Source organism: Megascapheus bottae, chromosome X (genome assembly GCF_031878675.1).
Source record: "Megascapheus bottae isolate mThoBot1 chromosome X, mThoBot2.hap1, whole genome shotgun sequence".
Taxonomy (NCBI): domain Eukaryota; kingdom Metazoa; phylum Chordata; class Mammalia; order Rodentia; family Geomyidae; genus Megascapheus; species Megascapheus bottae.
The window spans coordinates 15592783-15605108 of NC_143547.1; the positions used below are offsets into that span (position 1 = coordinate 15592783).

At 37.3% G+C, this 12326-nt stretch overlaps 1 protein-coding gene across 4 annotated transcripts in view; it reads left to right on the plus strand.

Annotated features, from left to right (window-relative positions):
* The window catches only part of Gk (glycerol kinase), an 80791-nt gene that overhangs the window by 23045 nt on the left and 45420 nt on the right, over positions 1-12326 (plus strand). For all 4 annotated transcript variants that reach the window (XR_016533869.1, XM_090326680.1, XM_090326682.1 and 1 more), the window contains exon 6: positions 11464-11540. Coding sequence is in view for 3 of the 4 variants with exons in the window: in XM_090326680.1 (XP_090182806.1) it covers positions 11464-11540 (77 nt within the window). In the remaining variant the exon portion in view is untranslated. The remainder of the gene's footprint in view (positions 1-11463; positions 11541-12326) is intronic.

The window sequence follows — 12326 nt, forward strand, 5'->3', positions numbered from 1 at the left end:
GCTGGATTTGAACCATGATCCTCATCTTAGCCTCCTGAGTAGCTAGGATTACAGGCATTAGCCACCAGCACCCGGCTTACATTTATATTTTTCTTCAACAAATATCTTATTAAAGAGATTACAAGAAGTATGTATTTTAAAATTTCATTTTCTCATTCTCATGACCATTTAACTTTGTAATAATCTCCCTTACCTATATTCAATTAATGATTACTACTGGGTGAATATTTTTCAGATAGATGGGATTTGTTGTAATTTAGGATCTTTTATTTTTATTTTTTTCCAATTCCGGGGCTTGAGCTCAGGGCCTGGATGCTGAGTGTGTGTGTGTGTGTGTGTGTGTGTTTGTTCTTTATACTCATGGCTAGCACTCTACCACTTGCGCCACAACACCACCTCTGACTTTTTCTGTTTGTATGGTACTTAAGAATCAAACCCAGGACTTCATGTATGCTAGGCACGCACTCTACCACTAAGCCACCTTCCCACTCCTAATTTAGGATCTTTTTAGATCAATAACATTCCAGCACTCCTTCATTGATGATGCTTACAAGATTAAGTTGTTTTTGTTTCAGGGCATTGGGGCTTACAGAGATCAGATAGCTCTGCAAAGGAGGGCTAGAGATGGGGAGGGGGCAGGAGGAAGAAGAAAGGGAGAGGGAAAGAAAGAGAAGGGCAAGACAGGCAGGTGTGGCCAAAACCCTTATTGTGTTCAAATCATGATCCAAAAAGATAGCCTTCTGAGAATTATTCTATTTGGTGTGTTTAAAGCAAACAAAAGTTTCTGGAGGTCATTTTGAATCTACTCAATCCATGTAGGACATGAGGATCAGAGAAGCTAATCCAGTAGCCTATTAGGTAGCTGTTCTTTAGGGAAGTGATCGCCAGGATGACGTGGTATATGGAACAACTGGAACCTAGATGAAGGGTAACTAAGTTCTGCTTCTGGTATGTCAAAGTCAAACTTACATTTAAAATAGATGTTTAGGTAGCATAAAATTATAAGAATTCATAACAGAGTTAGATTAGTCTAATCTTCCCCCTAGCAAAAGGAAAAGACAGATGCCAGAAAGTTGCCTTTCTTTTTGTGTGTGTGTCTGAGCCACAGCACCACTTCTATCTCACTCTACCAGTCTGAGCCATCTCACTCTATAAGCCGTCGCACTCTACCAGTTTGAGCCACAGCACCACTTCCTAGAAAGTTCCTTTTAAAATTTCTACTTTGAATTATAAAAATGAAACTTTGGACTTTGAATACTCATTCTAAAATAATGTAACTAGGGTAGTCAAAGTTATACTTGCAGTGAAAAATTTAGTAAATAATTTACCTGAAAATCTTTCTGTGATGTGCTTCCTCTTGAAATATTCTCTTCTCTTCCGTCTATGTCCTTTTGCACCTATCCTAATATGAGGTCTTTTTTTCTGTATTGAGCCATGTTTAAGAACCTATTAATGTATTGTGACATTTTCCTACATATTAAAGAATATAACTTATTAGTTTTTTTCATTTTTTGTAATGTATAGAGGGGTTACATTTATATTCACCAGATAGTAGAAGCATTACTTTTCACACATTGATACCCTTTCTCATGTTTTTGTCCCCATTTCCCTCCCCCAACCCCCTCCCAATTATCTTGTTTTCCCGCTTCCCTTTCCTATTTTAAACAAACAAATAAACATATATACAATATGCCAGGTAACAAAGTCAGATACTATACCAATATGAGATTAACCAAAGGGCAACAAAAGAGAAGAGAAATAGTACATTAAGAATAACAATCACACAGTGTAAAGCTCTTGTTTCCATATCCTGGAGATCCTTTCATTTAGCCTCATAATATATGGCCTTATGTACCTAGGTTTTGAGCTATTGTAATCCTCTGCTAGGAGAGTACTAGATGTGTACTAATTATTACAAATGAGGGAAACCATTGAGCGTATGTTCCTTTGGATCTGGCTTATTTCACTTAATATGATTTTTTTCTAGTCTTTCCACTTATAAAGCATTTTATAATCTAGTTTTGAAGAGAGACCAACAAGAAATTAGGGGATCATAGATAATGGTCTGCTACTAAATTGAATAGGAATTGAAGCAAGCCCATGTGAGTACGGATTTTAAGTTTGTGGCATATGTTTCATAGTATAGATCACACTTCATTTGGGCCTTGATGCATGTGTTAAGTCTCATTATTAGAGGGAAAAATTAAGCAGTATTGTATACAAGCTATTAAGGTGAAAACATATAAGAGCGAAGATATGTATCACATTTGAGTATAAGGTTGCCTACTTGTTAGTAGAACCAAGTGCTAACTACTATTCCTCTGGTATCATAGTACATATTTTACCCACATTATTTAATTTCAGTGATCCTCTAACTAGGTTTTGCTGGCCTTATTTTATAAATTAACTATAAAAAGAATTGTAATTTAACTCAGTCATGTAGCTTTAACTTGAAATAAAGCCACAGTTCGAACATAAACACTCTCCAACTGCAAAGTATATGTTCCTTTAGGATATACAGGATTGATGATGATTTAGAACATACTGAAAGCACTGCACAATATTATAGACAATACACCTGGAAGGTTGGGATGAAAGTCGTGATAAAGGGAAGTTTAGCATTGCACATTGGTAGAATATGTTTCAAAAACACCACTTTGCTGACAGCATCTAGGAAAATGAATTCACTCTATAAATTCATGTAAAATGAACCCGAAAATATTTAGATTGACTTTCTATGATCCAGGTTCTGCATATGTGTCATTGAAGCTAAAGTAGGAATTTGGAAGCTAGAAGGAGAAAGTAGAGTTGAACTGGAGAGAAGAAAAAAAAGTAGTTCGGGGGATGGGAGTTTGGCCTAGTGGTAGAATGCCTGCCTAGCAAGCATGAAGATCCAGGTTTGATTCCATCGTACCACATACATAGAAAAAACCAGAAATGGTGCTGTGGATCAAGTGGTAGAACGCTAACCTTGAGAAAGCCCAAGCACAGTGCTCAGGCCCTGAACTCAAGCCCCTGGACTGACAAAAAAAAGTAGTTAAGAAGATTAGGCACTAAATAACTACAAAGATAGATTGTACCTCTAACTTTACTTTATCTAAGAAAAACACTAAAGTGTCACATCTGCATGTAGGTCTTCTATTTAGGCAATCACAATACTATTAGTTTTAGCAGCCTTTTTCTACAGCAACATCAGACGTGATTAATAGAAACAGAACCATTTTATCTTTGAGCTACTTTTGGTGTTGGTAACAGGAGCTTGAGTTCAGGAATTGTGCATTCTCCTTCAGTTCCCCCCTCAAGACTAGCAATCTACTACTTGAGCAACACCTCCACTTCCAACATTTTGTTTATTAGAGATAAGGGTCTCATAGACTTTTTGAAGATATTAGCCTCCTGAGTAGCTAGAATGGCAGATATAAGCCAGCTTTTATACTTTTTATTTCCTCAGTACTAGTTTAGACTGAGAATACAAGCTATAGACTAAGTGCCTTATATTACAGGAAAGCATTTACCAGAGCTCTGTAAGCTAGAAGTTTGACATCTAGATGTCAGCAGATCCAGTGTCTGGTGAGGGCTAGTCTATCAGTTTGCAGATGCCTGTCTTTTATTCATATGGCGTAGAGTAAAGTGGAAGAAATTGAACCTTTTCCTGTCTCTTGTAAGAGCAATAATCCCATTCATGAGGGTACTACTCTCGTGATCTGTCTCTCAAAGCCTTCATTTTCTCCTACCTTGATGTTTGCCGTTAAGATTTACATGACTGAATTTTGAGGCAAACCAAAATATTAACTACCTAGATTTCCTTGTATGCTTTTTTCTTTCTTTTTCCTTCTTATAACACTGTCTTGCCTTTCCTTATCTTCTTTTTCCTGTTTTTACTTACTGAATTATTTAACTGATGAGTACTACTACATAAGCAAATGAGAGGAGCCCATCTTAGTCTTACTTGTAGATTTCTTATATGTATATATGAATATTTTTATGGTTGAGGTATACTTGGTGAGCAATAAACTCGTTCACTTCCAGTATAAGAATAGAGAAACCAAGATAGGAAGATTTCAAGAAACCATTGGTGAGATAACCAAGAGACAGCACAAGAGATGAGAGATAACATAATACATTAAGGACAACAATCACTCATTATATGGCTTTTGTTTCTATATCCTGGAGGTCCTTTCATTTAGCATCATGCTATATGGCCTTGTGTATCTAGGTTTTTCTCTATTGTAAATCCCTGCTAGGAGAGACCAAGGTTTCTAATGATTATGACAAATGAGGGAAACCATTGAGCCTATGTTCCTTTGAGTCTGGCTTACTTCACTTAATATGATTTTTTTCTAAGTCTTATCTGATATATTGTATATATACTTATTTGGTTATTTGAAATAGGATAGAGAAAGGGGGAAAACAAGATGAGGGGTGGGGGTGGGGAGAGAGAAATGGGGACCAACTCATGAGAAAGGGTATTAATGTATGTGAAGTAATGCACCTTCTATCTGGTGAATATAATGTAACCCTTCTATTAATTACAATAAAATATATGAAAAAAAGAAACCATTGGTGGCCATGGTAGGGGCTTATTGGAGAAGCGGAATACGGAGTAAATCTAAATACTTAGAAAATGTTGATACTTGCAACCAAGGCATGCTTGTTTACAGTTTTATGACAGATACCATGATAAACATAGGGAAAATTTCCAATGAGTCTATTGAGGTATAGATGCCCTGTTTTAGAAACTCCATATATTTTTAGAAATCGCATGTTATTTTTGAGATTAACAAGATAAGTTATAGTGTGGAATCTAAAATTAAATAGTGTCACTTGTCATTACTGTTTCTCCTATGCCATGGTGCATCCCTTTACTACGATGATGTCATTAGTAGATTGGAGAGGAACTTAGGGCCATGGGTCTGAAACAGACTTTGGCTTCTCATAACTTCTTTTTTTAATTTATCTTTGTCTCCCTTGTACTTCTTCTCTTTCCCATTATTTTGGTAAATATTCTTTGCTAAAGAGCCACCCCAATCACTTTTTTTGCCAGTCCTGGACTTGAGCTCAGGTCCTGAGCACTGTCCTTGGACTTTCTCAAGTCTAGTGCTCTAGCACTTGAGCCTCAGCACCACTTCTGGCTTTTTTTCTATGTATGTGGGACCAAGGAATCAAACCCAGGTCTTCATGCATGCCAGGCAAGCACTCTACCAATAGGCCAAACTCCCAGCCCCCAACCACTTATTTTTCACACCTTTCAAAACTAAGCCTTGTAAGTAGTCCATATAATTGATTGTTATGGAGGGGTTCAGTTTTAAACTATAGACAACTCAACCAAGGTGGTTCAGTTGTAGAGTAGGGAAAACTTGAATAAGTGACATTTAACCAGTTGCCAGTGGCTTATGTCTGTAATCTTAGTAATCTTAGCTACTCAGGGAGCTGGAATCTTAGGATCAAGGTTCAAAGCTAGCCCAGGCAGGAAAGTCCATGGGTCTCTAACTTCTAAATAATCACCAAAAAGGCCAGAAGTGGAGCTCTGTCTGAAGTAGTAGATTACTACTCTTGAGGCCAGAAGAGTAGGAACAGCACCCAAGCCCAGAGTTTAAGCCCCAGAACCAGAATAAAAGATGACATTTAGTATGTACACACCCTTACAGCATAGTTGCTACTGGAAAGATGTGCCAACCTAGGTAGGATGCTGAGTTTTCCCATTATTGGCTGTTAGATGGCACAGTTAATTCGTATCCATGCAGTCCATTGGAACCTTCACTGATGGGTTTCATTAGGGCACAATATATGAATTAACGTAATACACCATCCATAATTGGCAGTAATATGCAGTGAGGAAAAAGTCACTAGTTGAAGATTTCTAGTATATTAAACCACCCACAACAAAAGCATTTGTCTTAGGTTTTTTTGTAAAGTGTATTGCAAATAAAGGGAAGGGGGGAACAAGATGATTGGGAGGGGGTAGGGAGAGGGAATTGGGGCAAAAACTTGAGAGGGGGGGTTAATGTGTGAGAAGTGATGTACCCTCTGTCTGGCGAATGTAACCGTGACCCCTCTATACATTACAAAAAATGCTTTTTCTAAGCTGTTGGATTTAAAGTTCCCTATGGCACATAACTAGGCAGTTATACTTTTCAAAAATAATGATTAGTGGGGCAGGGATTATGCCTATGTTTGCATGTTTTGAAAGAGCTGAAAGAAGATTGAATACAATAGTTTTATTTATTTTTTCTTCTTGTAGAACTGAGTTTTGTTGTTTTTTTTTTTGTCAGTCATGGGACTTTAACTCTTGGCCTGGGCACTGTTCCTGAGTCCCTGAGCTCTTCAGCTCAAGGCTACCACCCTACCCCTTGAGCCATTGTGCCACTTCTGGTTTTCTGGTGGTTAGTTGGCGATAAGAGTCTCATGGTCTTTAGTACTTGGGCTGGCTTTGAACCGAGATCCTCAGATCTCAGCCTCCTTAGTAGCTATGATTACTGATGTGAGCCACTACACCCTGATAGAACTGAGTTTTGTTCCAAAGAATCTGTAAGGAAGAAACCCATACTTTGGACACCATGAAAGCCCCTAAGTACAGTTGACCTTACACATAACAGTGTGTAGTATGTGTGGTTTCTCTGTCTTGGGGCTGCTTTTTCTACATATGTTGTACCAAAGAATGGAACCCAGGGCTTCATGCATGCTAGGAAAGCACTCCACCACTGGACCACACTCCTGGCCCTACAATGTTTATTTTTAAAATTTTCTTTGGAAGGGAGCAGAATTTTTTTGAGACTCTAGTTCCTGTCTGAGTTTGGACAGGAACTTAGTCCTACTGCCTCAGTCTCCCAAATTCTGGGATTATAATCCTGGTAGGATATTTTTACTTTTGTATAATATAGAGTATTCAGATTTACTTAACATAGTTATTTTGTATTTTATTACACACCTCTTTTTTTTGCTGGTTGTGGGTCTTGAACTCAAGTCCTATGCACTGTCCTTGAGCTTTGTTTATTTGTTTTTGTTTTTGCTCAAAGCTAGGATTCTACCACTTGAGCCACACCTCTATTTGTGCCATCTTTGGTTGTTAATTAGAGCTGTCTTTGACCCCTGATACTCAGAACTCGGCCTCCAAAGTAGCTACGATTACAGGTGTGAACCACTGGCACCTAGCTACATAGTTCTTTCAAATGTCATAGCTCTTGAATCCTGGGTAAAGACATACTGTACATATTTTACAATGATTTGGTAACACTGGGTAGTTTGAATATAAACTAACTTAGATTTTACATTTGAGCCTTCTAATTTCTTAATACCTCTTTTACAACATTTATTTCTAATTTGCTTGGTCTAGATAAAAGATATCACTTCTAGAAGCAAGGATGTATTGTGTTCTGAATTCCCAGGCATCTATTTTTCTGTCTTTTTTCACTAAGCACTTTGGGAGTTAGCAATTCCCGGTTCCCTCTAAACATGCTGTTCTTTTCTAGGGAGTTGGCCTTTACTTCCAGCTACCCTGCTGGGAAAATGATTTCTTGGGACTATGCTTTCCCCAAACACCCCTTTCATTTCCTACAGCAGATGGCTACAACACAGATGGTGACATGTTCCTTATTCCTTTCTGTAACATTCCCCTGGGATGTGCTCCCTAAATACATGATGATTCCAATCCAGTACATGATGCATCCTTTCAGTTCACCAGTTTTCTGAACTAGGATGCATTTTCATTGCTAGTCATCCTGAACAAGAAACATCCACAAAAGAATATTATGGAACTAGACATTCAAACTGGACTTTCCTTCATTCCTTTTCAACTCCATGTCTCTTTGTTTTCTTTTTCTACACTCAAATGTGTAGAAAAATGTCCATTCTGATGAACTTGCTCAAGTGGTCTACTACCTCCTATGTGGTCAGTAAGAGTACACAGATCTCAAACCTGGCCATCTCTAGCATGAATTGCCATTATTTCTTCTAATGCTCCAGCTGCTCCAGTTTTTCCTGGCTCTTCAGTTCCAGTTGCCGTTGTTCCCTCTGGCTCTTCAGTTCCAGCTGCTGGTACTTCCTCAGGTATTGGTGCTCTGGCTGTTGCTCTCTTCCCAGCCTTCCAACTCAGACACGTTGGGAGAAATTGACTGCTGCTGCCAGATTTGGTTCTGTCACTTCTTTTGATTGTTCTCAGAAATTAGCTACACGGGGGGGCTTAGTTTTCCAGCTTGAGCTCTTCTCTTTGGTGTCTGGTCTTTTCTTCTGCAAGTCTAATTTTGCCATTTTAGCTTCTTTAATGAGTTTTCTAATTTTTGTTCTTAATTCAATTAATTTGGAGCATTTGTGAATTGCTTGGTAATATGTCAACCACTGACATCTTTCTCTTTGGCAGTTTTACTAATTCAGTCCATGTAGTCTAACTCCCTTAAAGTCTTAGGATGTCTAAACAATGTAAATATCATGATAATCTGGGAGGAGAACTTCAGAGACCATTTAGTCAAAAGCCTCCTTATTTCATATTTAGAAAATCTAGGCCAAAAGGAAGATTTACTTAGTCATAAAGCTTGTTAGTGGAAAAACAACTTCCAGTGTTTCAGTCTTTGTAGTAGGGATTATTAAACTCCTTAGTGAATGTTGTATCTATTAAAATAGGAGAAAACACTAGTCTTGGAAAGCTAATGTTATTTTGTTAAATGTCCAATTGCTTGGCTTTGGTGGCTCATGCCTGTAATCCTAGCTATCCATGAGGATGAGATCTGAGGATTACTGTTCCAAAGACAGCCCAGGCAGGAAAGCCCATAAGACACATCTCCAATTAAGTACTGAAAAAGTTGGCTACAACACTGCTGCTCAGAGTGATAGAGCAGGACAATGACCAGCCATGAGTTTAAGCCCCAGGACTGGCACAGAATAATGCCCAATGTTCTGGCTTTCAAAGGTATTTATCTATGCTCCTTGGTAAGAGATATATTTTACATTATGATTCAGCAAACCCACATAAGAAAAACAGAAGTATCACAAGTTATAGTTATCTTACAAATGCAGTGAATTCTGATCATCATCCAAATCCTGTTTTTATTAGCATATATTAATAGTATAGGGGAGTTCAATGAAATTTATCCTGTTTCAGTTTTCGACGTAGATAATTGAAATGAACTAAGTTGATTTCTGAACTCATAACTGTCAATAGTTAAACATACTGGGGATTGTGATGTAGTTTTTATAACTCTAATTCTTTTACTTTTCCCAATTACTCCTGTTAATCCAATAACACCTACTAAGGTTGCTTGTCTATACAGAAGATCCACTTTTGTCACATTCATACAGTACCACCTCTGTGTAAAAAGCAGACTAGTCTGGTTTCCTGGCAACGGGAGATCCTGCTGCCTCCATGATGATGTCACAGTTGGCTTGAATCAATCACATTGTGAAATGCTAGAATATTCAATTCCATCTAAGTGAAGTGAAAAATGGTTCTTTTCCTAATAGAACCACCCATCTAAGGGTAGCTTTGTTTAAGTGCCATTTGATTCTGAACTCTGACAATATTACCTGGATACCCCTCAAATCTGTCTTTTCTGGATTGGCTCTTCATAGTGCAGATTCAGATCTTCCTTCATGATGATAGCAGTCCCAAGTTACTCTCATACAGAGATGGAGTACAAATCTAGCTTGAGCTGTTTGATAAACCACTAGAGTCTGAACCAACACTGGTCTAGACCCAATACGGAAATCAAGGTAGACCATCTGTTTTCATGGTTTTTTTCCCCCCTACTATTTTCTTGGTTGTGATAGCTCTTTTTATTGTAGCCTTTTCCATCTTCCTTTCTTTCTTTCCTTCCTTCCTTCCTTCCTTCCTTCCTTCCTTCCTTCCTTCCTTCCTTCCTTCCTTCCTTTCTTGCCATCATATGGATTAAACTCTGCAGTTCAAGGCTAGTTCTCTACCACTTTGAGCCATAGAGCTGCTTTCAGTAGACTGGTAGAGATAAAAGTCTCATAGAATAAATATTGTGCCTGGGCTGGCTTTGAACTGTGATCCTCAGATCTCAACCTCTTGAATGGCCAGGATTACAGTGTGAGCCACCAGCACCAAGTTAACATATTGCAGCATTTTATACCTTCCATATCCTAAAGTCCTCAATAGAAATCTCATGGGAATAGCCACTGTCAAAATTAAGCATAGGGCCCTGAAGGGATATAACAGCTTAAGTAATTAGAAAAAAAATGATTAAAATTCACTACAAGAAATGAGTGATTGCAAATGACCAGAACCAAATATTATAATTAAAGCTCAAATCAAAAAAGTAATATCTGTGTCAGCATTCAAATGTGTAATGGGCCAGCTACTATTATCTTCCCTGGAGTCTTTAGACTATGGGCCTGAATATTTTCAGACGGTGTCTGAACATAGTAGTCATTGTCCTAAAAAATATCAGGTGATCAGGCACTGGTGGCTCACAACTATAATCTTATGATGAGATCTGAGGATCATTTTTCAAAGCCAGCTTGGGGAGAAAGTCCACGAGATTCTTATTCCAATTAACCACCAAATAGCCAGAAGTGTTGAGTAGTAGAGCATTAGCCTTGAGCAAAAGAAGCTCTCGGAGAGCAACCTGGCCTTGAGTTCAGTCCACAGGACCAGCACATGCACTCATGCACACACACACACACACACACACACACACACACACACACACACACACACACGTGACCTCTAACAGATTACAAGTTGTTAAAGTTAAGTGAACTTAAGATCAATTTGATAAATAAAGCCAAGCTAATTATATTGGTTACTTCTCATAATTGGGAATTGTACTATTTAGTGCTTTCTCTTGCTAAAGCCTTCTGTGATGAAACAAAGCAATTTCTAATTGGGAATCAAAATGTATGCCACCTATATAGTAAAGACCATTTTGATCTGTTAAATCAGGTTTTTTCCCTATACAATCCAGAATAGGAAAGTGTGACATTTAAAGATTTTTAATGATATCAGACCTAGTATAGATTAATTTTTAATGTAAATACGTAATTTCTACATTAATGATGATTTTTTTTCTTTAGTAACAGGATCAAGTCTCTGCTATCTTTGTCACAGATCGTTCCCAAGTTATACAATTTATATTGAACTGTTTAAATATTGTTCCACCAACCAGTCTGCCTACTTCTTAAATCTTTGGTGTATTCATGTGTGTTTATAAAATCCATGTTTCAACCATTTTTGTAATGTCTTTCTATAAAAATAATATGAAATGAAAGCCATAAGGTTTGTATTGTTTTCATAATTTGGTCTGTAATTTTGCATAGAAACTTTAAATTTCCCTCATAAATTCATTCTTCTCTAACAATTTGCCCACTCATTTCTAATGTCTAATTTCTCTCTCTTAAGAGCTATAGCATTTTAATTGTATATGGAAACTAATCAGTCTCCTGTCCTTGATGGTGATTTCATTAAATTTTATTTTTATGACTTTTTCATATATGTTATATTTTGATCTATAGTGTGGCTTGATCTAAGAACCCAGTCTACTGTTGAGAATCTTAGTAAAAGAATTCCAGGAAATAATAACTTCGTCAAGGTAAGAGATCCCTTCAAATAGTGTATTGTCAAAATTTTGTTAAAAAAATGTTAACAGATTTCACCAAAAAATACCACTCCTATTGGGGTCTTATATCTAATAGTAAAATAGTTGTTTAATATATTTATAGAATACACACTGAGGCCCAGGTTGACAAATTGAAAGGGATTATAGTATGTTCCAGTGGCCTAAAATATATGCAATAAGGATGTTTTCTGTAATTCAACTGTGCTTTCAGTATTCATCCCTATTGAACCCTGTTGCCCAGTGATAGCTGACTTGGGGTTTTAGACATCTGGATTTGGGAAGAAAGAGAGAAAGTAAAAGATAATCTAGTCTTTTCCTGAAGACTTCTATTTCATAAACAAACCTACTTTTAAAAAATCCCAATTTTCAGTCTTTGTATATATCTTTCTTTTCATATAAATGAAGAAAGAATTTCTAAACAATGTCAAAGCCATGTTCTTGTAGAATCCCAAAAGAAGTTTTTGTTTCCTGTACTTTTTATATGTTCATTTGTCTTTTAGTTTTTGATTTATTCTCTTTTGTTTGCTAATAAGATGCTTATGTCATTTTCCTTTGGTGCTTGGATCTGAAACCAGTGTTCAAATCTTCTTAATTGTACCTATCCAACCAACTATTCCATGTCCTTCTCCCTGTCTAAAAAATGTCAGCCTTACCTTGAATGAACTCTTGCCTGTTTTCCTGATGTGTTCTTTTTGTTACCCTGCTTAACCTCTCACACTCAATTCTAGTTGTATACAGGGCTTCAGGAGATGCATGTTT